The sequence below is a fragment of the Fusarium subglutinans genome, assembly GCF_013396075.1.
Source record: "Fusarium subglutinans strain NRRL 66333 chromosome Unknown NRRL66333_c0000058, whole genome shotgun sequence".
Lineage (NCBI taxonomy): Eukaryota > Fungi > Ascomycota > Sordariomycetes > Hypocreales > Nectriaceae > Fusarium > Fusarium subglutinans.
Window position 1 is genome coordinate 159,060 of NW_023502121.1, and position 27,594 is coordinate 186,653.

Genomic DNA, 27,594 nt, shown 5'->3' on the forward strand with positions numbered 1-27,594 from the left:
CCGACAACGCGACTCTTCGGTGGATAGCATCTTCAGCAATAGATCTCAGGATATCACCAACACTCACACACAGCGTCCAATCGGAAAACAAGCTAACCCGGCAGATCATCCTTCCATTTCCCGCGTCACGGAAAGGCGCCACCCGGCACTAAAGCGAGTTAAAGGACTCAGCGCTTGAGCGGTTAGCGCTCCGGCCAACCGCAACGGTCAACTAGCCGCCCATTCTTTAGCCCCTTGTCAAATTCCCCTCAAACATTAACGCTGCAACCACGTAACATAACTTGAAAAGTCATGTTTGGGAGATTCAAGACTCTGTTTTTCTGGAGTATCTGATGCGCTGGAAAGTATGTGGGAGATGTCATCCATCAGCTTCGCCATCTTTTCTTGCAGTGGGACTGTCACTGTGCTGTGTTGTCTGTACAGATGGTGCGGCACTTTGCCAGGATCACCCTCCCAGGACATAGCGCGAAAGCCGAAGTATCGGACTATCTACAGAAGCTAGTATTGGTTGGCTTTCGTTCGGCGCTTAATCCAGGCTGATTTGTAAATTTAGGTAGTATCAGATCCTTGACGGCCCAGTTATTCCTGTTTCGTGATAATGAGCCATCGACCAACTTGCATATTCCTCTTACCTTAACACATTTTCTGCTATTTTGCTAGAGATTCTGTTTACTCATCGGGTTGAGAGATGTTGGTTCTAAACACTTGCTTCTTATGGAAGGTTCTGCTGTTCACCAACTATGCCCATGATACGATAGTCTTAATGCGGCTGTCGCCCTCCACTTGAGCCTCGACATTTCTTCTTCTATCTCCAAACAATTTCTCCAGAGGGTGGCAGGCCACTTTCCCTTTTTCTATATTAGTTATGTCGAGTTGGGAGACGACAGCCCTTCGGCTACAGGGCAATGTGACTACCGACTCAATACCAAGCTCCTTTGACAAGCGTCTACCACTACTACCAAAGAGAAATGCCAACGCTAGGACAACTACAGGCGTGAAAGAGGTATCTCCAGAAGGGAAAGGTTACAGGGGAAAAGGATGGAAACCACTCTCGCTTTCGACGCCGATATTACTCGCTATGATTGCACTTACGATTCTTCTCGCCGTCGCCGTTGAGACATTAGCACAACGCAGTGCAGCACAAGGTGGTCTCGCTCTCTCACCGTCTCTCGATGCTATGCCCGGTTATGCCAAATTCAGCTATCTTTATGTGCCGACTATTATTGCTGTGTTGTACAGTATGCTCTGGAGTTGGATCGATCTGGACGTCAAGCGAATGCAGCCATGGTTCGAATTGTCAAAACGTGAAGGTGCCACAGCTGAGAACTCCCTTTTCCTGGACTATCAATATGAGTTTGTGGCTCTGGTTCCTTTCAAAGCAGCAAAGAGGAAACATTGGCCTGTCTTCTTTGGGGGTACTGCCATGGTTATCGTCTTTTGGGCCCTGACGCCCCTTCAGAGCGCTCTGCTTGGTACAGGGATTGTAAAGCAGACCGATATGACCTCACTCGTCAATAGATCTCAGCTTCTTCCTGTCGCTGAACATGTTGAGGTCCTAGATCCCGAGTTTCTCAACACCGGATACGCTATAGGCTGGCTTGGTCAGCAGTTTCCTGCTTTCACTACTGCTGATTATACACTGCTGCCTTTCTATCCGAACACAAGCTCGGAGCTCGCTAACGTCAGGAAACACGCAGCAGTCTCACTTAATATTACTGCAGAAACGACAAAGCTTTGGACCGAGTTGAACTGTTGGCCAGCAGAAATCGCAAGAATAGGCGTCAGGCATCAAGAGCAATTCAGCTTCCTAAATGGACAGGGCTGTAATACCACTGCTGGCTTCGGGGCGAGGAACGAGACGAGGATGTTCTACATAGGCTACTTCACCAGCCCTTACTCAGACTTTCAGATTGCGAACCCGAATTGTGGACGGACTCCTGATTCAATCCATCAGTTTCTAGCTATATGGGGCAAAGCTATCCCAGTTGATTGGGACCCTTCGCCTACTTTCAATATATCTGCCATGTTCTGCCAGCCTCAGTACTTCAAGCAGAGAGTTCTCGCAACAGTCAACGCAAATACATTTGAGCCAGACAGCAAGTCCATTAGAGCATTGGGTCTACGAGAAACACTTTCCGACAAGGAATTTAACAGGACTGCTTTTGAGTATCTCTTGGCGAATGGCATGGCGGAGACCCCAATTGTCAAGGATTATCCCTTCAATGCGGTGGTTGAACAACATCCTCGACTAAACCATACCAATATCACATTCCCAGTCTCAAACATGGTCGGTTTTGCGTTGGCAGGAAAGGATCTAGACAAGGACCAATATGTACATCATGATGTGCTGCACAAAGCATACAATGATGCTCACAAATATCTCTTTTCTGTGGCCATGACGACGATTTTGAAAAACTCAACGAAATTCTCCAACAATACCGTCTTCGTCGAGTACTACATGACAGGGATTATAGTCAGTCGGGCTTTTGCCACGGCAGTCGAATGCTTTCTGGTCGTCGTAGCGATATTCACGGGCTCTATTCTATGGTTTTCCCGGGATGCACCAAGTAACCTACCAGTAAATCCATCCTCGATAAGACGATACATCGACTTTTTCAGCAACAGCCCAGACGCGATCAGTGCATTCAAACCAATGGACCATGCAGATGACGAGGGGCTCCTCGAGGACTTCAAAATGGATAGTTTTCAGTTAATATCAAAGAATGATGGAGCGGACGTGGAAATACTTCTACTGCCAAGACTTCGAGCATCTGAAACCTACAACAAGTCTGTTCAAAGAGGCTACTATGACCCTGTCAAGCCGCTGGCCCTGAAAAGATGGGTCGGTCTCCTCTTTGTTCTTACATTGATAGGTGCTATGGCATTTTTGTCTTATTTAAAGCATCAGGAGTCTTCGCTAAATGGTTTGCCTAAAAGCTCGTGGATGAATCTATGGGTTTGCTAATACGCTTTCAGGTCTGACCCGTCCTTCTAATAATTTCGAAGTTCGACAACTTTTGGAGAACTATATCCCAACAATATTTGCAACCCTTATTGAACCTTTCTGGGTTTTGCTGAATAGATTACTCTGCGTTCTTCAGCCGTTCAAGGATCTATGGGAAGGGAAAGCGAAGCCGAAGAACACTATCGACGCGACATATACCTCGATCCCGCCCCAGCTGGTATTCTGGAGAGCCTTGAGATCAAAGCATCTTGTCCTGGTTCTTGTCTGTTCCATGGCGTTACTTGCAAATCTTTTGGCTGTTGGTCTCGGTTCCTTATTTAACGAAAACGTAACAACAGCAAATTACACCGTTACCATGTCTCCGGTCTTTGCGCCCCGTTTCAGGAATGAGTCCGTCTTTGGTCTTTCACGAGATTTGAATAGAAACCTCATCACAACAAGTTTATACCAAGATCACTTATACGTGGCAATGGCCAATCTGACTTCGGGGACAATTCTTCCTCCTTGGATCTCTCAAGAATACTTTTTCCAGAAACATCAGCTCCAGGATTACAGTATGAACAGGACAGGAGATATATACACGGTCAGCACAAGAGGCTATGGTGCTGCCGCCAATTGTACCACCGTATCAGCATCCAAGTTAACCACGAAATACGAAATACCAGAGGATTGGCCTACGGAAATGATGGACCTCAGTCAATGCACCACTGATGATCAGTTTGTCGCTGCAGCCGTACCGGTCATCCGCACGTCAGCAAACAATCGGTCTACCGGCATTTCATCTCTGGAGTATAGTCTAACAATGGACAGAACTTTCACGAGGTCGCCTTGCGGAAGAAGTTTGCCTTTGGGGTGGGCCCGCACCCAAGAGACAAAAGATGTTAATGGCACAGTCGATGCAAGTTTTCTGATTTGTCGGCCGATTTTCGAAACTGCCATCTTTAACGTTACAATCGATCCACTTGGTCATGTTATTTCTTATGAGAGGACCAGTAACCTCACAACAACACTGGATTATGACGAGTCGGAACTCCATACCGACATATTGTTTCAAACTTACAATTCACGGTGGGATCAAGATCCTCAATGGCACAACCATTCGCTATCGACGAACTGGATGAATCATCTTATCATGGTTGTCAATGGTTCGAGATCCGCGTTCGACCCAAACGATCCGGTCCCAGACCCGGAAGAGTTGTTACCAGCTGTATCCGATATCTATCGGCGCGTTTACGCAATCTTGCTTGGTTTGAATGACCACATATTTGAGACGAGCAACAGGGGTGGGCCGATCTCTGCAATTCGGCATACGAAAGAAACAAGGATATTCATGGAAGACGCATCTTTCATCATCACCATGACGATTCTTGCTTTGAACACAATTGTAGCGGGTTTGTTCTATATCAGAGCTGTGGCGTTTGTCTTGCCACGCATGCCAACTACTATTGGCGCAGTCGTTGCCTATTTTGCACCGAGCCGTCTTGCGACTCCGGTTTACAAAGACGCACCAGGGCAATTCTCTCGAACACTGAGTTTTGGGAGATATATTGGTACGGATGGAAATGTACATGTTGGCATCGAAGCGGATCCTCACGTCGTGCCCATTGACCCTTCATCACTTGGGCCGCAAGTAGATTATCTAAAATTTCTCAGACGAAGAAGGAAAGGAAATACCAACCAGCCGGACGATAGTGAGACATGGATATAAAACGACTTTTAAAAGACATGGGTTACGATGGTGGTATAGGTAGTAATGTCATGCCTCATCTATTATTGCAGGCAACTAGTAAATACCATATAAGATTTAATGAGATTGTTGTCGTGTATCTTCGAACTAGGTATTGAAGCTCTCTCAGAGCAGGACCGCTGTTTGGGTAGCCTCGAGCTTCCGTGATGCCAATTAATAGGTAGATACCACAAGGATTCAGTGTGTGGGACGATTCACCATATGGAAATGAATACATTCGTTAAAGCAATTGTTCATCACATACTTATTAGTGATAGTAAAGGTTTGCTGTAAGATATGTTGAGATTTATTCTTAAAACAATGTCATGCCGTGTGGCCGCGAATCAAAATTTACAGAAAGAGAACAAGAAAATTGTTGCACCCTTCAATACGCCAAGTCCATCCATACACCAATCCCGTGCCCTAGATCTGAGTCCCTATACTTCGTGAAATAATTTCTCTTTCATGCACGTTGAGCCCGACGCATGTTTCGCTTGCCTCGCTTCGTGGTCATGGAGATATCAGCGCCTTGACCAGGAGTGCAGCTGACGCCTGAAGAGAGCTGCTGGGTAGTAGTCCAGGCACCACTGGCACAGCGCTGGAAAGTCGAGCCGCCAATGCAGTTCCATTCGCCTTCGTTTGTGCAAGCAGTCCCAGCAGCAAAGCCACCGCTGCCAGAACCAGAACCAGAGCCACCGTTCTGGTTGCCATCACCAGAGCCCGAACCAGAACCGGAACCGTCCTCGGGAGTTTCGGTGTTGGCAGGTGCTTGGGTAGCGGTAGGCTGGGAGGCGGAAGGCTGAGAAACGGTAACGAAGGCACCACCGGGGATCTGAGGAGTGCCATTTGAGCCATCACTAGAGCCAGATCCGGCGCCTGAGCCATTGCCAGCACTAGGGCCGGGCGTAGCGGCAGGTTGGGTGGGCTGGACACCGTTATTGGTAGTAGGAGCAGCCACGGGAGTAGAAGGCTGAGAATCGCCGCCGCCACCAGATCCAGAGCCAGCCTTCTGGCATCCAGTGCCTGATGGTCCTTCAAGTGTAGGCTTGAGCTTGTTCACATCTTTTCCAGGGTTGGGGAAAGCAAGATCGGTGTCAGGAAGGGTCTCACACTTGTTACCGATATTGGCAACAAACATGTCAGGGAGTGAGTTCAAGAGGTCTTTGGAGCCACCTGAGCCCTCAACAGTAATGGCAGCACAATTCATGTACATCTCACGGTTACCAACGTGGTTGAACCATGTCCAGGCAAGAGTGTACTCGCCAGCAGCCAACTCCTTGGGGATGGTGAAATCGTACTTGTCGGGGTTAAGGGCATCAGCGTTACCACCCAGGTTACCGGTTGCTGTCCTGGAGGGGCAGCCTCCCTCGATAGATTTGATCACCTTCCACACAGAGTCCTTGGTAGGGTTCTTGTCAGTGGTGATGGAGACCTGGCATGAACCTCCACCATGAACGGCTTGGCCGATGAAAGAGAGCTCCTGGGTGCTGCCCTGCTTGTAAACGTTGTCACCTGATCCATCATTGACCTTGCCCTTACAAGGGAAGTCAGAGCCATCTGCTTCTAGAGGGCTGTTGTTGGGGTTTCCATAAGGCTTGGGGTTGGCCATAAGCATATGAGCACTGGCAAAGGAAGCCAGAGTGGCAAGAGTGAAAGCCTTTGCGAACATATTGAATGGGTTGGTGAGTCTAACGTTCCGGACGATAGCTTCGGTGTTTAGGTTGCGAGATTGTCGTCAAGACAAGAATCGAGTGATATGGGTATAGGACTGAAAAGTCGTAGCTCGATTTGAGTATGAGTGAAGGAAGGATCGAATTGCACCAGGCAATACGTGAATGTCGTCGAGACAGAAGAAAGGACTGGCCTTTGGAAAGAAAGAAGAAGGAATGGAAATGTCGTTGAGACAATCTCACTTTGAAGGACTGACTGGAGACTTTTGAAGTCGTTGGTGAAGAAGAATGGTAACACGGGGGAGGAAACGGCGTCTTATATGGACTTGAGCTCACTCGATGGACTGGCCACCAGCGTTCTGAGGGCAGACATCGAGGCAAGGGGATTCCGTGAGCGGGAGAAACACCCGCGAACGGACGCGGCTGCATGCGACTCAGAGGCGATCATAGTGGACCTTTTCTCCGTATAGCCAGGGAAGAGTCAACTTCTAGTAAACATGCATAGCCACTCAGGTTTCTTCAATGCAACTGCTGAGTCTCGTTTCGAAGCAAGGCGGAGGGGTTAGGCCCGGAGGACTAAGAGACGATTTGCAGCAAGCGATGCATGATAGGCTGACGACAATGTTTCAAGACTCATCTGGTCACGAAAGGGAAGTGTGAGTGGGCTGGACCCATGCATACCCCGGAGGAAAAGACGAGGTTTATGCCCCTGACTAGCGATTCGTGTGTTTGCAGGGAACCTGTCCTGCCTGAAAGAGGGATCTGTATGGAAGACGACAACGGATCTATTGCCGTCGCCCTTGTTCAGCTGCGAGGCCCCTGTGCAGTTTGTTCAAGCGCCTTCTACAAGAATGATGAGCCACTCAATGACTTGTCGTTTGTGAACAAGTCCAATGCTGTCAGCTTAGCGTAGGCCACCCATACATTCTCCATGGTGGCAAGGGAGCTTAGTCGGTGAAGTGATGACTGAGAAAAGAATATGTGGTTGGGGCGCAAGGGACTCCAGTTGTGCGACCACCAATCAGGCCCTGTCGAACCAAGTGCTCGGGAAAGCGATGGCTAGACTGGGGACTTTGAACAACCCTGCTCTCAACGTCATGCTACGGAGTACAGCACAGCAGGTTTCTGTTCATGTCCTGGAATAGCTTGCATTTTTCCATGAAAATAACCCTTGAGTTCTAACATGGCGAAAGGCTCGAAAGGAGGATTCACATAATATTTCGACATCCATCTGTTGATTTGCCTCAGTGATCCGAGCTCATTGTCGAGTCAATGCATTGTTCGGACATCCGTGTCATCCCCTGCAGTGGCAGTCCGTCGTGCTGGGCCAGCCATTACGAGGAACCTAGCTCTTGATAGCGGGGTCCGATGCCAATCAGGGGGCGATGACAGGGATATAAGGCTGAGCGACAGGGGTATGGCCAAGCGATCGTGTTGAAATGGATTAGTGGCTTGACAGTCCAGAACCAGTCAGTTGTCTCATTCCTGCCAAGACAAGAAAATTGAGGATGGTGAGATTTGATGGCCACAGAGAGGAATTTCGCAAACATCTACTGCACATCGAGACACCGCTAGGTATAAGATCGCAGCTACCATGAGTGGCTTGGCCTTTGGCCTTGGAACTCGGTGCGACTAGATGATGATATCGGAGGTCCGACTGGATCCATTGTCATTGCAGGCTGGGCATTCTGGAGGCCTGCCATCTTCAGGTATCCCCTGGACGATCACCTTCAAGTCAGGGGGGCAGCTGTATATCTTGAACAGGGCAAAAATCTTTCACGTGTGGTTGAAAAGATCTCAAAGAATGTCTCCTGATACGCCTCCCTTTTTTTTGGATTTATCTCCGTGTGACAAACTAGGACGGCAGGGGACCGTCCCTTGGACTCCCGGAGAGATAATCGTTTTCCTTCTCCCTCATGAAACAGGCACAGTTTCACAAGTTGCTTCCTTAGTGACAATGGGTTTTTATGACAAGCCAATCATAAAGAGAATATATCATACACGAGGCGTGGGCGCCTTGCGTAAGTTGCGAGTAAAGGCCTCATTCTTAGGATTTTCTGCAGGGAGTTGTCATGATGTTTCGCGTCTTGGTGTTTCGGGTTTGGATGAGAGGTGGTGTTGGTGTTGGAGTGGGGTTGAGAGATCTGATGTTGGTTGGAAAGCTGGGAATATGTGTAGCGCCCGGAGGGAACCGAGACTTCTTCCTAGCCAACGTGGCAGGCCGAGTGGTCAGCTACAGTGAGTGATAGCACTTATAGGCCTTCTTAGCGTATGGTCTATCGACAGAGGCTTTGTGCCTAGATTCCTTTTCAGGCCAATGTGAGATGACGCTTGCGTCTACTGGAGCAAACATCCAGCATTGGATCCGAAACCAGTAGTTTGATGTTTTTGTACCTCTATTGGATCTGGCAGGATGAGATCCAATCGCCGTGTGACGTTAACGCCAGATACAGTTCTCTTTAGGGCTGACGGCACTATGCAGATAGCTCGAAATAGCGTCGTTGTTGTTGTTTTCAACACTCTCACCTAGGGTCGCCAATAGTGAATCGCGTATAGTCGCCGATACATCTTCAGAAACAACTGTCTAAATTAGGTGGTTTTTCAGCCATTCTCGTGACCAGAAGCTCATGCAGCCTAACCAACAAACAGACCTGGGAAAAAAGTACAGGGGTGATGTCGGACGAAACACGGCGATTCTCTCATAATATCTATCTACCAAGGTCAAGGGTCATAATAAGGGTCTCTGAGTTCAGATGATCCTCACTCAGCTCGTGCTTGTATGTAAAGCTTGGCAACGACAGCCATGATTGAGATTTAACTCGAGAATCCGCATGAAAGCACCGACCACATTTTCTCCATTGAATATCCACGCGGTATTATTAGACCAATTGAACACTGTCGATCTTGGTAGTCTCTGCCTTAAGTTTCAAACATAACGAACAGGGCCGGGTATAGCGGCCGCGTAAACAGGTGGCGTGAAGTCATATTCCTCTCGAACGAGGAGGAAGAGGGGGATTTCCACCTGTAACCCTTGACCCAAGCCTCAGGGTGTAAGAAGACTTCTGATGTTAAACTAAGGTATCAAAAATACTTAGTCTAAGATCCTCTATACCTTTACCAAATTACACTAAGTTTACCTAAGGCTTTTTGTCACCTAGGATAGAGGTCCTAAGTTTTATTGCATCCCCTTGCCAAACACGTCCGGAGAGAACCACCAGGAACCATCAGCCACATTTCACATAGATTAATACAGAACGAGGCTCTTTGCCACTGTACACTTGATTGACAATTCTATTCTAACTTGCACTGGAAAGGAAGCTTCTCGACATTTGTTACTTAAAGGATTCACCGCCACGTTTCGTCAGCAGGTAGACCTAATGCGCCGCGAACTCAGATCATCTGCAAAGACGCACTAAATCTGGCAAAGATGAGACCTTAGCTTATCCTTCATTAGAACAAATGGATATACGCGTGCATCTTCGATACTGAAATAAAGGCTACGATAGCATGTGGACAGGTGCGTCCCGACAGCCTGGGTCAACTTAACCGCCCATAACTTAATGAGGCCCAACACTCTGTCGGCACAAGGCCAACGTCAGACCTGCAGTTGTGAATTACTGTATGATGCGTTGTCTAATTATTGGCATAATCGGGCGCTTGCGAAACTTTTAGAGATAATGATTTGTCTATTTCATCTCGTCGGACTGTCTCATCTATCTATGAGGCCCATTCCGTGAGCCGGTTTGATGGTTCCAGTGTCTCTATTCTTCACCGCTATAAGGCTAATCCATTGCAATCAGGCAAGCGACTGACCTCTGATACCGGAAAGCGCTTACAGAAACATGTGCTTACTTCCACTCATCCCACCCATCATTGCCGGTTTCATCGGGGATATCTGTATCCGTATCATTAATATAAGCACCTGATCATGGGTGAGTAAACTTACCCTCACCAAAACCAAGACCAGCTCGAGTCCAGTTCTTCATCTTCGACTTTCGAAACTCTTCGAAATCCCACTCGCGCTTCTCAAGGTGATCGGGGTTGTCGAAAACGTAGACAAAGGTCTCCTTGATCTCCTCCTTCTCAGGAGTAGTTCCGTCTTTGTTTAGAACTTTGACTTTGACCTTCTCCTTGAAGTACTCAGATCCCTCAAACATGTCGAGCTTGTCAACATTGCCGTCAGTCAGTCCAGTGGCATATATGCCAAGGACAGAGTGGCCCTTTTCGGGGACCACTGCAGGGTAATCTGCACACTCAACTCTGTGGCGACAGTAGCCGTCTAGGATAGCAGGAGTGAATGTGTGCATGTCCTTTATGGCCTTGGGAGGGTCTCGATCGCCGTAGCAGACAGTGAAAAACACCTCGGGAGCCATCTAAAGGAATATATTAGTACTCAATTTCGAAAACGACTTGTAAACCCACCAAGGTGCCTGCATATTCTCCAGTCAACACGGTTCAATAAGTCTTAAGATATATCACTCACCATAGAAGAAAGCCGTGAAGTCGCCGCTCATTTTCCCGGTGTTGGTTTTGAGGTGAGAATATCAAGTGGTTGAGTCACTAGTTATGTTGATGGATGTGATAAGCCAGTTACAAGGCTGCGTAGTGAAATGTGGTGCGGGTGATTTGTGATGGAGGAGGTTATCCTGACGAGAAAGAATAGAGTTTAATATATAGTCCGTAGAGAAGAGGAGAGTTATAAGTAAGGAAAACCTTTGCGGGTTGGATTGATGTCTGCTTGATCTGTGAATCATCCTCTGTTACCCTATCCCTGAGCTGAGGTTATCAAGCGCACCGCAATCGGTGGGGCAATCAGCACGTATGAGGAATTCTGTATCGAATTCCCCTTTCTGTGCTATTATTTGCCTGACAAGCATATTGAATTGTGAATTTGACTTCGATAATATGTTACATGTAGCTGTTCCAGATTATACTAGACAAATAGTTACTGTTGTTTATTAACCCCAAATTACCTTCGTACGATTTCAAACCTTTCAAACAATGTAGCACAATCTGATTGTCCTCGTCCTTGTCTTACATGGTCATCGAGAAGGAACAGATAAGATAAGAGATAAGATACTGTCATGCCCACGCCCAACTCGTGGTCCTTGACCTGGAAAGTAAATTCAAACATGATTGGCCAAAGAGTGGAGCTAATGCCGGTAGAAAGTTAATACGGCGTTAGCGTCTGAGGAATTGGCGGCTGCACCCCCCAGCATAGTCGTTCTCGTAATTTTCAACGCGACAGACCTTCACGTCAAGTTCGACTTCAAGCTTGCCCAGCAAGACCATACACCTATCGCCCATCGCAAACCGCCACGAATCCCCCACATTACCTCACCGATATCACTCCCCAACCTTCCAGAGACTGCTGCGAAAGAATCTATAGATTGGTCTTTTTGTTTCGTTCGTTGTTAATGACACGACATCGATCACAATAAGCAACTCCCTAACTCAAACCTTCCTGCCCTCAAGTTTAAAGGGCCGGCATCATACCAACACCTCTGCGGATGGAGTTTCGCCAATAATGCAGCCATGTCGGGCACCACTATAGATGATGTCGTTAAGCGACTCAGCGCAACTGATATCGGTACGAATACACTTGAAATAAACCCCACCGGAACTGCTGTCGCATGTCTGCAATATTGTGACTATGGCCACTGACGAGGTCCAAATCTAGATGTCAGACTTAAGCTTGAAGCTGCAACTACGTTGCGCGATAGCTTAGATCACTATACCAGTGGTCAAATATACCCGCCCTTCCTAAAGAGATTAATGCCCATCTTCTTTACCATCTTACGCGGACCATGCATCTTTCAAAGCAACTCACCAGACCAGGTCAGTTTGGAAGTCCAATGGATCAACCTGATGCTAACGTGTATCAGAAACTCCGAATGGCCATTCTCGAGGTCATTCACCGATTACCTACTCAGCCCGCACCTCCCGAACCCTTCGAACCCCACGCCGAAGAGACAGTCGATTTGTTGATGCAACTTGTACGAACAGACAACGAAGAGAACGCGACAATATGTGTGAAGATAATATCGGACATTATGCGCCACCAGCACAAGGTGTTACAGGGCAAAGTGCAGCTTTTCCTTACTCTCATCCAAGAGCTTTTCGAGCAGATGGAGAAGGTCGTTCGAGAGCAGCTTGACAATGCACCCCATAATGCGCCATCGCAACCAGGAGCGCCCTCAACCCCTGGCAACTCGCAGACGAACTTCCAGTCCCCAAGGCCAGGCTCACCAGTCGCTTCCGTCAACGATCTTGGTACCGATACACAACAACAGAACCGTCCCCTGCTGAAGGGCATGCATTCCTTCAAGGTTCTCTCCGAGTGTCCCATTATTGTGGTGTCCATATTCCAGGTTTACCGAAACACGGTGCAGCAGAACGTCCGGAAGTTCGTCCCTCTCATACAGAATGTGCTGTGCCTCCAAGCTTCAGCACAACAGCAAGCACATGCCGATGCTGCTGCCAAAGGAACGATTCATACGGGGGTGAGCCCTGCTATTAAGAACCGGGTGGCATTTGCCGATTTCATTACTGCCCAAGTCAAAACGATGAGCTTCTTGGCATATCTTCTTCGGCAATACGCCTCGCATCTGAATGACTTTTTGCCTCGACTCCCTGACATCGTCTTGCGTCTCCTGAAAGACTGTCCTAGAGAGAAGTCCGGCACACGCAAGGAGTTGATTGTTGCAATTCGCCATATAATCAATTATAATTTCCGCAAGATCTTTATTCCCAAGATTGATGAGCTCCTTGATGAGCGGACCCTCACTGGTGATGGATTGACAGTGCACGAGACAATGCGACCTCTAGCATATAGCATGCTTGCTGATCTCATCCACCATGTCCGAGACTCATTGAAGCCAGAACAGATTAGGAAGACTGTTGAGGTCTACACTAGGAATCTGCAGGATAATTTCCCCGGTACAAGTTTTCAGACAATGAGCGCGAAGCTCCTGTTGAATATGGCAGAATGCATAGCCAAGTTACCCAACAAGGTGGATGCACGGCATTATCTGATCATGATCCTGAACGCGATTGCCGACAAGTTTGCTGCTATGAACCGGCAATACCCCAATGCTGTTAAGCTCTCTGCTCTGTACCGTGAACAGATGAAGGCTGGCACCCCTGAGACGTATTTAGCCGACAAGGACAGCCCTCCCGACTGGGATGAAACCGACATCTTTTCTGCAGTACCAATCAAGACATCGAACCCACGAGATCGAGGTGCTGACCCTGTCGTCGATAACAAATTCCTCTTTCGAAACTTAATGACAGGCCTAAAGAACACCTTCTATCAGTTGAGGACATGTAATGTTGGGTCTCCCATTGACGCTCAAAATGCTCCCACGCACTGGCAGGATGTTTCTTATGGCTTCACAGCCGAAGAGGTCAAGGTCATCATCAAGCTCTTTCGAGAGGGCGCGTATGTCTTCAGGTACTATGAGATCGAGAAGCCAGCGGCGGAGTCCCAGTACATGTCACCAGTAGAATACATGGCCAACTTCTACATGGTTTCATGTAGCAAGGAGGAGAAGGACCTTCTTGAGACCTTTGCTACCGTTTTCCATGCCATTGATCCCGCTACTTTTCACGAAGTGTTCCAGCAGGAGATCCCGCGCCTTTATGATATGATCTTTGAACATACAGCATTGTTACATATACCCCAATTCTTTCTCGCTAGCGAGGCGACTTCCCCTAGCTTCTGCGGTATGCTTCTGCAATTCCTCATGGAGCGAATCGACCAGGTCGGCTCTGCAGATGTCAAGAAATCATCCATTCTGTTGAGGCTCTTCAAGTTGGCTTTCATGGCCGTTACTCTATTCGCCAACCAGAATGAACAGGTACTATTACCGCACGTTGTCAATATTGTCACGAAATCCATCGAGTTATCAACAAAAGCAGAAGAGCCAATGAACTATTTTCTCCTTCTGCGCTCACTGTTTCGCAGCATTGGTGGTGGTAAATTCGAGCAGCTGTACAAGCAGATTCTCCCTCTGCTTGAAATGCTCCTGGATGTGCTGAACAACCTTCTCATGGCTGCACGAAAGCCATCTGAGCGCGACCTCTACGTGGAGCTCTGTCTCACAGTCCCGGCTCGACTTAGTCATTTGTTGCCACACCTCAGCTTCCTGATGCGCCCACTCGTTGTTGCTCTGCGCGCGGGCACGGATCTCGTCGGACAAGGGCTACGGACACTGGAGCTGTGTGTTGATAACCTAACAGCCGACTATCTTGATCCCATTATGGCACCTGTTATCGATGAGCTGATGACTGCTCTCTTTGACCACCTCAAACCTCATCCTTACAGTCACTTTCACGCCCATACCACGATGCGAATTCTTGGTAAACTGGGCGGGAGGAACAGGAAGTTTATGACTAGTGCTGTGCCGCTTACTTATAGGGAGTATGCTGATGATCCCTCGAGCTTTGATCTGAGACTTCTGGGCTCTAAGAAGGACAGAGCCTTCCCCGCTGACATGGGAATTGACTTTGCTATCCAGAAGTTGATGGAGTTTCCGAAGGCAACCAAGAATAACCACAACAAACAATATGATGCTTACTACAAAAAGCAAGCATTGCACCTGATCAAGGCACAACTCAAACTTCGAATCGGTTATGATCAGCTGCCAGATGACCTCCCGCGTCTTTTGCGACTTCAAGCTGAAGATTTGGTTGCGAGAAGGTATGAGATAAACACCGCCAATTTTGAGATCTCAGACCGTGAGCGATCAATTCCGAAGAAGGAGAGCGAAGACATGGTCGTCAAACGGCTTCTCAAAGCCATCATGTTTGCCCATTCCTTCCCTGAATTCAAGGATGAAGCCAGCACCTTCTTACTAAACGTTTGCAAACACTTCGCGATCATTGAGATTGGTAGAGCTTTGGTGGATTTGAAGCGCACATTTAGCCCCTTCGACCCAAACGCTGGCGAGGGCCCTTTGCATATCGATACACGCAATCTCTCAGACGCCATTGTCGAGTCACTGGCTTCTGATCACCCTGATGTGCGCGAGGCGGGCAAGAGTGCCATTCGTGAGATGTATGACGCTACAGCAATTATCTTTGGTTCAGAAAGCCATGTTGGCAAGCTTCCCTTCTTCAGTCATCTAAGCAGTACTTTCTGCCACAGCTGCTATGAAGAAGAGTGGTTCACCAAGACTGGCGGTAGTCTGGGTATCAATTACCTGCTTACTGAACTTGATCTGGGCGACACGTGGATTACGTCCAAGCAAACCGAGTTTATCCGTGCACTTACTTATGTGGTCAAAGACATGCCCCAGGATCTTCCTGAAAAGACACGTTGCCTCGCTCAAACTAGTTTGGAGGTCCTCTTGAAGCGCATCACCAAGGACATAACTAAAGAGGATACACTGCCTATCACCCAACAACCAGGACAGCCGCAAAACCCTCAGCTCAAGCAACCTCGACTTTCCCAGATTTGTCAACAATTTGGCAACGATCTGTACCATATGAACAAGCATGTTCGAGAGACCGCCAAACACTCGCTGGAACTCATCGCGACAGCGGCAAAGTGTGAGGTCTGGGAGCTGTTGGAACCCTGCAAGGACAAGATTTTGCAACCCATCTTTGCCAAGCCTTTACGTGCGTTGCCCTTCAGTATTCAGATCGGCTACATCAATGCCATGACGTACCATATGAGCTTGAAGAACGACTGGGTCCCATTTGATGAGAACCTAAACCGGCTTTTGATGGAGTCGTTGGCTCTTGCGGATGCTAGTGACGAATCTCTTGCGAACAAGCCTGCGGAATTCCGTACTCATGAGCACATTGTCAACCTTCGTGTTTCATGTATTAAGCTTCTTACAACTGCAATGACGTTTGAGGAGTTCTCAAACCAGCCGACTAAGATCAAGATCCTCAGTGTCTTTTTCAAATGCCTGTATTCAGAGTCAAAACCTACCATCAATGCAGCGAACGATGCCCTAAAGTCTGTCTTATCGGTAGATAGACGCCTGCCTAAGGAGCTTCTACAGGGAGGTTTGCGACCCGTGCTACAGAGCCTCTCGGATCCTAAACGCTTAAGCACCTCAGGACTCGACAATCTGTCTAGATTGCTGAAGCTGCTTACTTCTTATTTTAAGGTCGAGATCGGTGCTCGCTTACTAGAACAGATCGACTCAATCGTCGAGCCTAGTGCCTTGCAACAGATATCCTTTACTTTCTTCGATCAACACCCGCAGATGAAGATCATCACTGCCATATTGACCATTTTCCATCTGCTCCCTGCTCCCGCTGAAGCCTTTAAGGAACGACTGATCGACTGCTTCCTTGGTTTAGAGGGAAAATTGCGCAGAACTCAACTGAGTCCTTTCCGCTTGCCCATTTACAGATACATGAATCGATATCCAAAGGAAATCTGGGCCTTTCTTTTCGGCAAAGTCGAAGATCTCAAATACGGCCGGTTGTTGGCACAGGTCCTTGCACATGCTGATAGTAATGCTTTGCGAGAAGTCGCAATTGAGAATCTCGATGGTCTCATTACCCGTTGCAATGAGCTTATCAGCCAAAACAGCGAGGCCAAGTTCATTGCCATGGTGAACGCGATCCACATTTTTGAGTCTCTCAGCCATTTCCCCGGCGCAGAGAAGTGGATGGACAAAAAGGAGCATCTCGACTGGCTTAAGAGTATTGGCAAGGAACTGGAAACACATCTTCGACAACACACCCTGCCCGCACATCTCCGATTACCTGCTTACCAAGCAGCTGAAGAGCTAATGACCATCCTCGTCAAGTCTCTCGAAAGGGCACCCAAAGACTTGGATCCTCTTTTCAACTTAATCGAATGCGTGACATCTGATGAGCTACGGATCACCCAGGAGCTGTTCACCTTTATTTACCAGAAAATAATCTGCAGTGATGCAGTTGACTTCTGGAAGATTATTGTCCTCCGCTGCCTGGATACCTATGCTGGGAAGTCTGCTTCAAACAAGATGAAGCATTTCCTCTTGCATTATATCGTTAACCCAATCGTTGCGATGGACGTTATGCGAAACTGGAAACAGCTCGACCAGAACAGGACCCCTAGACTCATGGATAGAGCTGTCATCGATGCAGTTAGCAGCAAGATCTGGAAGGTCCAACCGGAGTCGACAACGGACGACCAAGCTCAGCCTGGCATCGACCACACTCGCTATGAGGTTTTGCAGCTTTCTGCAATGTTGGTTAAATACTATCATACACCCCTTCAGGATGCCCGGAAAGATATCATCAAGTTCGGATGGACTTTCATTCGTCTTGAGGATGTCATCAACAAGCATGCTGCTTACGTAGTCATTGGATACTTCATCGCCCATTATGAGACACCTCCAAAGATTGTCACTCAGGTGTACCTCTCTCTCCTGAAAGCCAACCAGAACGAGGGACGCGCCCTGGTTACTCAAGCACTCGAACTCATTGCCCCTATGCTACCGAAACGATGCGGAACTGGCCAGAACGAGCGCGTTGCAGCCTGGGCCATTGCCCCCCGGCGTGTCCTTGTTGACGAAGGACAAAATGCCCAGCAGATGACGAGTATCTACCATTTCCTTGTTAGACATCCTGATCTATTTTATGAAGCTCGTGATAGATATATCACTTTGATGATCAGTTCTCTACGGAAGCTCGCCACTCCCCAAAATGCGTCACACGAGTCTAAGAGGCTCTGCCTCAACATGATGTGGCTTATCTGGACATGGGAAGAACGGCGAGTTGAAGGAAAGTCGGCAGCTTTTGGGGCGAGGTCCCATTCCCAGTCCCCCAACACGAAGAAGAGAAAGTTGGAGTCTGAACAGGGGAATACATCTTCCCAGCCAGTTGGCCGTGCAGAGTACCAGATCCCCCCTCTTTTCCGACTGAAGATGATTAAGTATCTCGTTGAGTTCATTGCTCAGTTGAATGAACGCTACGAACTTCCTTCCGCGAAACCCCGGGATCATGTCTCATCGTCAATACCCCCCGTTCCTCTTGCGTTGACTGATCTCTGCAAGAAGGCCATGAAACTCCTCTACAACTTGGTGCAGCCACAATACTGGGGTGACCTCGATCTCGACCTCTTTCCCAATGTCACTCAGGTTATCTTGGCGAGCGAGCGAACACAAACTATTCTTACGGCTGATCCTACGGACAAGGAGAAGTTTGATGACAAATTCCTAACCAACATCATCAACACCCTACAAGTGGTCCGTATTGTGCTTAACTCCAAGTCAGACGAGTGGATCCAAAAGAGCATGCCGGCTATCCAGAAAGTCCTGGAGAAGTGCCTCAAATCAGAAAACCCTGAAATTCAAGATTGCCTTCATCTTTCCGACAAGAAGTTTGATGACAATCGTGAACTCCGATCGATTATCAAACGCATCCTGGACTCTGTACCGGATGACACACCTATGGAGGACGCTGATGCTGATGGTGAAACTGAGACACAAACATCTGAGATTGTTGCTTACCTGTCACAAGTCGCAACAGAAGCAATGAACAGCAGCAACTTTACTTCAGGTGTTAATATTCTGTGGTCTCTTGGCCAGCGAAAGCCCAACGTGATTGATCAGCATATCAATTCTCTGATGAAGGCTCTCCAATCCAAACATGCGAGAGAACATGTTCAACACTACAATGCGATTGCAAATCAGGCAGCTGGTGTTAACAGGAACCAGGACCCCAACACACCCAGTGGAGAAATGTCGGCCTACGATCTTGAGATTCAAACCAAGATTATGATCAAGGAAATCCAAGTTGTAGCGCTGCGGATGGAAGTGCTGGGTGACAATCGACGACCCTTCCTCAGCGTCCTAGCAACTTTGGTTGAAAAGTCCATGTCAATAGAACTTTGTGAGGAGATACTGAATATGGTTGAGGGGTGGGTATTCCGATCAGAAGGAACATGGCCAACACTTAAGGAGAAGACGGCCGTTCTTCATAAGATGCTCTCCTTTGAACACCGACAAGACCCAACCATGCTATCCAAATTCCTGGACCTTGTTATCCGCATCTATGAGGACCCCAAGATTACCCGGACAGAATTGACTGTTCGCATGGAGCATGCATTCCTTATCGGTACTCGTGCAGCGGATGTTGAAATGCGCAATCGCTTCATGGCTATCTTTGACAAGAGTTTATCCAAGTCGGCCAGTGCCCGTCTGTCCTACGTTCTTACCTCTCAGAACTGGGACACACTCTCGGATTCATACTGGCTCGCGCAGGCTACACAGCTGTTGCTTGGAGCTGTCGAGACGAACGCCAATATCCAACTATACCAAAGCGATTTCAGGACCCTACCGATTTCTCGCCTGCTCACCATCTTCACGAAGGAGATGGAGATTCGGGAGCCCACTGTCATTATCGATGACAAGTTCGAATTGTTCATGGCTACTCACCGTCGCTTCATGTCGGAACTGGGAGACATCAAGGTGAAGGACGTCATTGAACCATTGGTGCAGCTTCAGCATGTTGATTCTCAACTCGCTCACAACCTTTGGGTAACCCTCTTCCCAATCTACTGGTCTTCTGTAGCCAAGGATGATCGAGTTGATCTAGAACGCGGCATTGTTGCTTTGCTCACAAAAGATTATCACAGTCGGCAAATTGACAAGCGACCGAACGTCATTCAGTCAATCCTCGACGGCGCTGCAAAGACTTGGCCTGAGTGTAAGATTCCACCACATGTCCTCAAATTTGAGGCCAAGACCTACGATGCTTGGTATACTGCCTTGGTTCAACTTGAGAACTCGGCCATTAAACCACAGGTCGATTCCGCTACAGTACGAGAAAGCAACCTTGATGCTCTTGTCGAACTTTATGCTTCACTCCAGGAAGACGATCTGTTCTATGGCACCTGGAGGCGTCGCTGCCAATTTGTTGAAACCAATGCTGCTCTGTCGTACGAACAGAATGGTATGTGGGACAAGGCCCAAAAGCTGTATGAGAATGCCCAGATCAAAGCCAGAACTGGCGTGATCCCCTTCTCCCAAGCCGAGTACATGCTTTGGGAGGACCATTGGGTTCTTTGTGCACAGAAGCTGCAACAGTGGGAGATTCTGCAGGATTTCGCTAAGCATGAAAATTTCCAAGATCTCCTTCTCGAGTGCGCTTGGCGGAACACAGAGATGTGGCAGGACGAGCAACACCGTGAGGCTTTGGACAACATCATCAAGGGTGTTATGGACGCCCCTACGCCCCGCAGAGCCTTCTTCCAATCATTCATGTCACTTCTCAAATTTCACAATCAGAAAGAGGCTAGCACGGACTTCGCTCGCGTGTGTGACGAGGCAATTCAGCTCTCAATCCGTAAATGGCACCAGTTGCCCGAGCGCCTGACCAATGCCCACGTTCCACTTCTTCAGAACTTCCAACAGTTGGTTGAGCTTCACGACGCCAGTGTTATCTGCCAGAGTCTTGCGAATACCAACCAGACAAACCTGGACGTTAAATCTGGCGAACTCAAGTTACTGCTGGGTGCTTGGCGCGATCGACTCCCGAATGTGTGGGATGATATCACTGCTTGGCAAGACCTCGTCACCTGGAGACAGCATATATTCAGCCTCATCAACCAGACGTATCTGCAACTGCTTCCTCAGCAGGGACAGCAAAACGCTGGTGGGGCTAGTTCGTTTGCTTATCGGGGTTACCACGAGACTGCCTGGATTATCAATAGGTTCGCCCACGTCGCTCGCAAGCATAACCTTCCAGATGTTTGCATTAATCAATTGAGCCGCATTTATACGCTGCCTAATATTGAGATTCAGGAAGCCTTCTTAAAGCTTCGTGAACAGGCCAAATGCCATTATGAAAACCCTGACGAGCTCTCGAGTGGTTTGGATGTTATCAACAATACAAACCTCAACTACTTTAGCCCGCCTCAGAAAGCCGAATTCTACACCCTCAAGGGAATGTTTTTGGAGAAGCTCAAGCAAAAGGATGAGGCCGATTCGGCCTATGGCACGGCGTTATATTTTGACATCGGTGCCGCCAAAGCTTGGGCGGAATGGGGCTACTTCAACGACCGCAAGTTCAAGGAAGACCCTACTGACCTCAACGCGGCAAGACAAGCACTTACCTCGTACTTGCAAGCTGCGGGAAGCTACAAGAATGCTAAGTCTCGCAAACTCCTTGCACGAATCCTGTGGCTCCTCAGCTTGGATGACGCCAAGGGCACGATCGCGTTGGGCTTTGATGACTTCAAGGGTGAAACACCCGTGTGGTATTGGATTACTTTCATCCAACAACTTATCACGGGACTCGGGCATAAGGAAGCTCCTCGTGTTTTCCAACTGCTGCTGAAGATTGCAAAGTCCTATCCTCAAGCTTTGTACTTCCAGCTTCGAACCAACCGAGAGGATCTTCTTGTTATAAAGAAGAATCAAGAAGCCCGAGACAGAACAGCACGGCAACGCGCGCAATCTGTGGCATCCAATGCAAAGCCGAGCGCATCGCCTTCCATGACAAAGCAGGATCCCCCCAGACCTGGTACAGCATCATCACGACCAGGCACTGCAAATGCGGCTGATGGGACCCCAGTCAAGGCGGAGGGAGATGCCAACGGCAGCAACGCCACAGGTACTCCCGCACCTACCAACGGGCAAACACCTGATCCTTCGAAGGCCGCACAAAAGGCCACCCCTCAACCTGGACAGCCAGTGCAGCCCCAGAAAAAGCCTCCGTGGGATTACACCGAAGAAGTCATGTCAGTCCTCAAGACTGCTTTCCCTCTGCTGGCCCTTTCAATGGAGACTATGGTGGACCAGATACAGAAGAACTTCAAGTGTCCTCCTGATGAAGACGCATACCGGCTAATTGTTGCTCTTCTTAACGATGCTTTGGCCTACGTTAGTAGAACACCGCCATCTTTCGCCAAGAATGTGAAGCTCCCAGCGGCGACCGAAACCAACATCACCCGGTTTGCTGAAACAATCCTGCCTAGTCACATAAAGAAGTCATTCGAAGCGGATTTCGTTACTGTCAAGCCAACAATGTACGAGTACATCTACAAGCTGCGCCGCTGGCGGAACAAGTTTGAGGAAAAGTTGGATCACCGAATACCGCGCGCCTTTCTTGAAAACTTTTCTCCTCACCTAAGTGAATTTAGGTATGGCAAATTCGATGAGGTGGAGGTTCCCGGTCAATACCTGCAGCACAAGGACAAAAATCAAGACTTCATCCGCATCGATCGTTTCCTTCCAAACATCGATCTTGTCCGATCTATCAGCGCTTCTTACCGCCGTATTAAAATGCGTGGCCATGATGGAAGTATTCACAAATGGGCTATCCAGCACCCTGCAGCGCGACACTGCCGACGAGAGGAGCGCATTTTGCAGCTCTTCCGGTCGCTTAACCAAACATTGGGCCGCAAGAAGGAAAGTCGACGTCGTGATTTGCAGTTCACGATACCAATCATGGTTCCCTTTGCACCCCATATCAGACTTGTGCAAGAAGATACATCCTACACTACACTACAGGGAGTATATGAGGATCATTGCCGAAACATGGGCATGTCAAAGGATGACCCTGTGCTATTCACCATGGAGAAGCTTCGCGGAGCCCTCGAGAGCAAGAGCTCTGTAAGTTGTCAAAGATACCAGCATGGTTTCGCAGTTACTAACAATGAACAGAACAAGCCTGAGCAGGCAGCGACAGCTCGGTTGGAGGTATTCAACGCGATCCAGGAGAAGTGGGTGCCATCAACAGTGGCGATAGAGTATTTCCAGAAGGTGTTCCCACAGTTTGCCGAGTTCTGGCTATTCCGCCGCCAGTTCTCGTACCAGCTTGCGGCGTTGACATTCATCACGTACATCATGTACATGCACAACCGATACCCACAGAAGATTAACATATCAAGGGCAACGGGTAAGGTTTGGGGGTCTGAAATGATGTCTTACATGAGCGCCAACAAACCCTTCTTCCACAACCCTGAACCGGTGCCATTCCGACTCACGCCTAACCTTCAAACTCTGATGGGACCGCTTGCCACTGAGGGCATCTTTGCATGCTCGCTGATGGCTATCGCGCGATGCTTGACGGAGCCTGAATACGAATTGGAGCACGCCTTGACGCTTCTTGTGCGTGATGAGATGCTGTTCTGGTTTACTGGCAGCCACAGGAACGGAGTAATTACAGAGGGCCAACTTCGAGATTCTGTGCAGGTCAACAGTGAATCGATCGTCAAGCGGGCACTCAGCCTGGCGCACAGTCCCGTTGGCAACCTGCCTGCGAACCAGACGGTGATTGACGCCATAGCAAAGGCAGTGAATCCTATGAACCTGGCACAGTGCGATGCGCTGTGGATGCCATACCTGTAAGGAGCAGGTGAATATTTATACTTGGAGTAAAATGAGAATAGATGGATGCGCAGATGGCTGGCATGGTCTTGGGACTTTAAGCATGGCGTTGGGGGATTTTGAGAGAGAGCGTATTTTGTATGATGGTATAGGGAGGGCAGATATGACTCCAAAATGGTGAGGATGTAATATCCTGGCATTCAGTAGCAGTTTTTATCTTGCTATCAACGTTTAGCAGCGGAAAGTTTGTAAATTCTACCGTACTTTAATTATGCAACTGTTCACTGGTATGATGGTGAGAATGTGCAATGGTGATGTTGAATGTCAACACCAGCCAACCAAAGATTGTGATAGACTTACAGGGTTCCCCACAGGCCTCGGCTCGGAACAGGACCTTATTAGCTTCATTGTCATGCAGGTATAGACGAGATCAACAGAGTTTCACAACCTATCGCAGTCCAAGTTAGGCCATAGCTGAAAGGAGGGATATGTACGTTGGGGACGGAACCCCGCACGATAGAGCACGGCGAGGCGTTGCCGCGTCGGTCAAGTTACCTCGGACATTTATCCTAGAGTGTTTAATGCAGTCTCTTGTAATCACCGCCGTAGTTCAATACTTGGTCTTGATCTATAATTTGAGCAGATTCTGAGGAGAAACCTTTACGAGACTGAAATATATATTATAATGGATCTAACAAAGACACCTCGAAAGGTCTGGGAACACCCCAATCCCAAGAGCACGGCGATGTGGGCGTTTATGCAAGAGGCAAACAAATTACATGGACTTAATCTCAAGGTATGGTGTGGATCTAAATGTGACATGCTCATTGTAATTAACACGCCTTATTACTAGACATTCAATGACTTATATGAATGGTCCGTCTCTAAGCGCAGCGACTTCTACGCTCAGCTCTGGGCCTCTCAAAACTGGATCCACGAGGGTTCCTACTCATACGTTGTAGACGAATCTATCCCAATCACAAAGCTTCCTACTTGGTTCCCTGGTATTCGCATCAACTACGCCGAGAATCTCCTTTGGACAGGTACTGTAGGCGGTGCACCAGGCGAGCGCTCAACGCTTCACAAAGAAGATGATACTATCGCTATCACAGAAGTCAGAGAGGGTAACTCCTCTGTGAAGAATGTTACTTGGGGAGAGTTGAGGAGAATGGTGGGAAAACTGGCGGGTGCATTGAAGAAAAGAGGTGTTAAGAAGGGAGATAGAGTCGTCATGGTTGGTGCTCAAGCTGTTGAGACACTTGTTGTGTTTCTGGCTACGACTTGGCTTGGGGGGTTATTTAGCAGTAGCTCGACTGATATGGGCGTTGGGGGGTTGTTGCAGAGAACTGTTCAGATTGACCCCAAGGTGAGCTCTTGGATATCGCCAAGCTCATAGCAATGCTGACCTGAATAGTTTGTCTTCTTCGACGATGGAGCTCTCTACAATGGCAAAGTCATCGATCTTCGCGATAAGATCAAGGGAGTTGTCGAAGGAATGAAAGAATGCCCTTCTTTCCAAGGTGCAATCGTCGTTCAACGTTTTGACTCTCCTCACGATACTTCTCAAATCCCCAAGACACAACGTCTCGAGTCTTTCCTCTCATCCGCACCTTCAACTCCACCACCCATCGAACGAGTTGGCTTTCAAGATCCAATGGTAGTCTACTATTCCTCTGGAACAACAGGAACACCAAAAGCCATCGTCCACGGGGTCGGTCCAATTCTCGTTTCAGTGGCTAAAGAGGCTATTCTTCATCGCGAAATCACTCCCAAGGATGTTGCGCTTCAGTATACCACTACAGGCTGGATCATGTATCTTGCTAGCGTGACTCGACTTGCTTTTGGTGGACGAACTGTGTTTTATGATGGTTCGCCTTTTGTACCAGATCGTTCTGTGCTGTTGCGGATCGTGGAGGAGCAGCGAGTTACGAATCTGGGAATTAGTCCAAGATGGCTGGGTGAGCTTATGAAAGAAGGAATAGTTCCTCAGAAAGAGGCAGACCTGAGTAGCCTGACGGCTGTTCAGAGTACGGGAATGGTCTTGAAGGAGCAGGTCTTTGACTGGTTCTATGATGGGGCGTTCCCAACGAATATCAAGTTGGCCAACTTTTCAGGCGGTACAGATATTGTGAGTCTCCTACTTAGCCTCTTCTTGCTGTTGCTGACGTTACCAAGGCTGCCTGCTTTGTCATGGAGAATCCTCTATCTCCCATCTACGCCGGTGGATGTCCAGGACGAGTTATTGGAACGCCAATGGCAATTTATCCGTCTTCTCCAGACCTCGACAAACCGATCTCACCGGTCCCTGATGGTGAACCAGGAGACTTAGTTGGAACTGCAGCATTCCCCAATGTCCCTCTCTACCTCTGGAACGATACAACACCCGCTCCAGGAAAGAAGTATACTTCGGCATACTTTGATCGATTCCCTAATGTGTGGTCACAAGGCGATTTTGCAGCAGTTCACCCACAAACAGGCCATATTCATATTCTAGGCCGCTCAGATGGAGTTTTGAATCCAAGTGGAATTCGATTCGGAAGTGCGGACATCTACGCGGTGCTTGAGGGAAGCTTTGCAAAAGAGGTTGCAGAGAGTCTATGCGTAGGCCAGCGTCGACCCCAGGACCATGATGAGAGCGTTGTTTTGTTCCTTTTGATGAAACCAGGAGTCAACTTCAACGCTGAACTCACTAGTAGAGTTCGAGAAAGGATCGCTAAGGAGTTGACGAAGAGGCATGTGCCCAAGTATATCTTTGAGGTGCCCGATATTCCAGTAAGTGCTTACCCTCACAACTGATGCTATCTGGTAGACTAACGATGTTTAGACAACTGTGAATGGTAAGAAGGTCGAACTTCCAGTCAAGCAGATCATCTCGGGCAGTAATATCAAGCCAAGCGGGACGTTGTTGAACCCTCAGAGTCTGGACTATTTCTATCAGTTCCAGAAGATTGAGGAGATCGATCAAGTTAAAGCAAAGTTGTAGAGATACCTAGATAATAGACAAACACGGGGTATACAAAGACAATACAGGTTACAAATCCTCCGCCTTCTTGGGAAACTTGCCCCCATTCACACCATATCTCCAAGCCATCCATGCCAAAACCCCCCCCCATACTTCCCAATCCCAGTCCTCCAACCGCACCTCTCCAGCCTTTAAGAGCATTGGCCCCTATTACAGCCCCAGCTCCAGCGCCTATAGCAGTCCAGTCATCAGTCTCTAGCTGACCTTGGTTCTCGAGTAATCTCCAACTTCGATCCTGCCACTCGATTTCTTCTCTTCCACGCATACGACCGATTGTCATGAAAGCTCCTACGCCAACGGCTGCGACTGCGCCTGTTGATGCAGAGCGGATGAGGCGTGGGAAGAATGTCAAGGTTGGGGTTTTTGGGCGGAGAAAGGGGACCAAGTGGCGTGTTGTTGTTATGCCCGTTGCGATGATTGAGCTTAGTGTTATCGCTCGCACGATAACGTGTGTTGTGAGTATTGTTCGTGCAAGAGGTTGATCCTCTGCATAAGGAGTATGAGGGAAGAATCGTGACATTTTATTCGTTGTTCCTGTTTACAATATTAATTAAGTAAATGAAGGGTGAGGAGTATCAGATATTGATTGATTGTATAAGCTGACGTCCAACGCTTTGTTCTTATATACATTCTACGCCGCGTCATATCATCAAGCCACTTCCACTTTCAGACGCCAAAAGCACTCGCTCTTCTTTCAGCTCCGTCCTTCCACTGCCCATGATTGCTTCAGGGATTTGATTGAATAAGCACCCCGTTATTGGTTCCCCGATGCGACGCCCCGGATGGATTAGTTAACGTGCCGGTTACTCCACCAAAGAGCTTATTTTTCGGATATGAATTATGCGAGATCCGAGGGCGAGATAATAATTCAGTGCTAGTTGATTAGTGATATCACATACCTACCTAGGTAGTTACAGAATATCAAA

General features: G+C 48.3%; 5 protein-coding genes across 5 annotated transcripts; 3 read left to right on the top strand and 2 right to left on the bottom strand.

Annotated features, from left to right (window-relative positions):
- Window positions 1-1,078: 1,078 nt before the first annotated feature.
- FSUBG_5751 (uncharacterized protein) lies at window positions 1,079-4,673 on the top strand (the record flags this gene model as incomplete). The annotated part of the gene is made up of 2 exons (XM_036683881.1): window positions 1,079-2,924; window positions 2,977-4,673. The coding sequence occupies 2 exons, from the start codon at window positions 1,079-1,081 to the stop codon at window positions 4,671-4,673; spliced, it is 3,543 nt and encodes a 1,180-aa protein (XP_036538740.1).
- Window positions 4,674-5,154: 481 nt separating this feature from the next.
- FSUBG_5752 (spore coat SP96 precursor) lies at window positions 5,155-6,360 on the bottom strand (the record flags this gene model as incomplete). The annotated part of the gene is made up of 1 exon (XM_036683882.1): window positions 5,155-6,360. The coding sequence occupies one exon, from the start codon at window positions 6,358-6,360 to the stop codon at window positions 5,155-5,157; it is 1,206 nt and encodes a 401-aa protein (XP_036538741.1).
- A 3,849-nt stretch (window positions 6,361-10,209) lies between these two features.
- Window positions 10,210-11,495, bottom strand: FSUBG_5753 (disease resistance aig2; the record flags this gene model as incomplete). The annotated part of the gene is made up of 3 exons (XM_036683883.1): window positions 10,210-10,256; window positions 10,308-10,734; window positions 11,400-11,495. The coding sequence occupies 3 exons, from the start codon at window positions 11,493-11,495 to the stop codon at window positions 10,210-10,212; spliced, it is 570 nt and encodes a 189-aa protein (XP_036538742.1).
- Window positions 11,496-11,896: 401 nt separating this feature from the next.
- On the top strand, window positions 11,897-23,667 carry FSUBG_5754 (transformation transcription domain protein; the record flags this gene model as incomplete). The annotated part of the gene is made up of 3 exons (XM_036683884.1): window positions 11,897-11,951; window positions 12,200-22,929; window positions 22,981-23,667. The coding sequence occupies 3 exons, from the start codon at window positions 11,897-11,899 to the stop codon at window positions 23,665-23,667; spliced, it is 11,472 nt and encodes a 3,823-aa protein (XP_036538743.1).
- Window positions 23,668-24,331: 664 nt separating this feature from the next.
- Window positions 24,332-26,629, top strand: FSUBG_5755 (acetoacetate ligase; the record flags this gene model as incomplete). Its single annotated transcript, XM_036683885.1, has 5 exons — window positions 24,332-24,442; window positions 24,500-25,012; window positions 25,061-25,774; window positions 25,822-26,418; window positions 26,471-26,629. 5 exons carry the CDS (start codon window positions 24,332-24,334, stop codon window positions 26,627-26,629), a joined length of 2,094 nt encoding a protein of 697 aa, XP_036538744.1.
- Window positions 26,630-27,594: the final 965 nt, after the last annotated feature.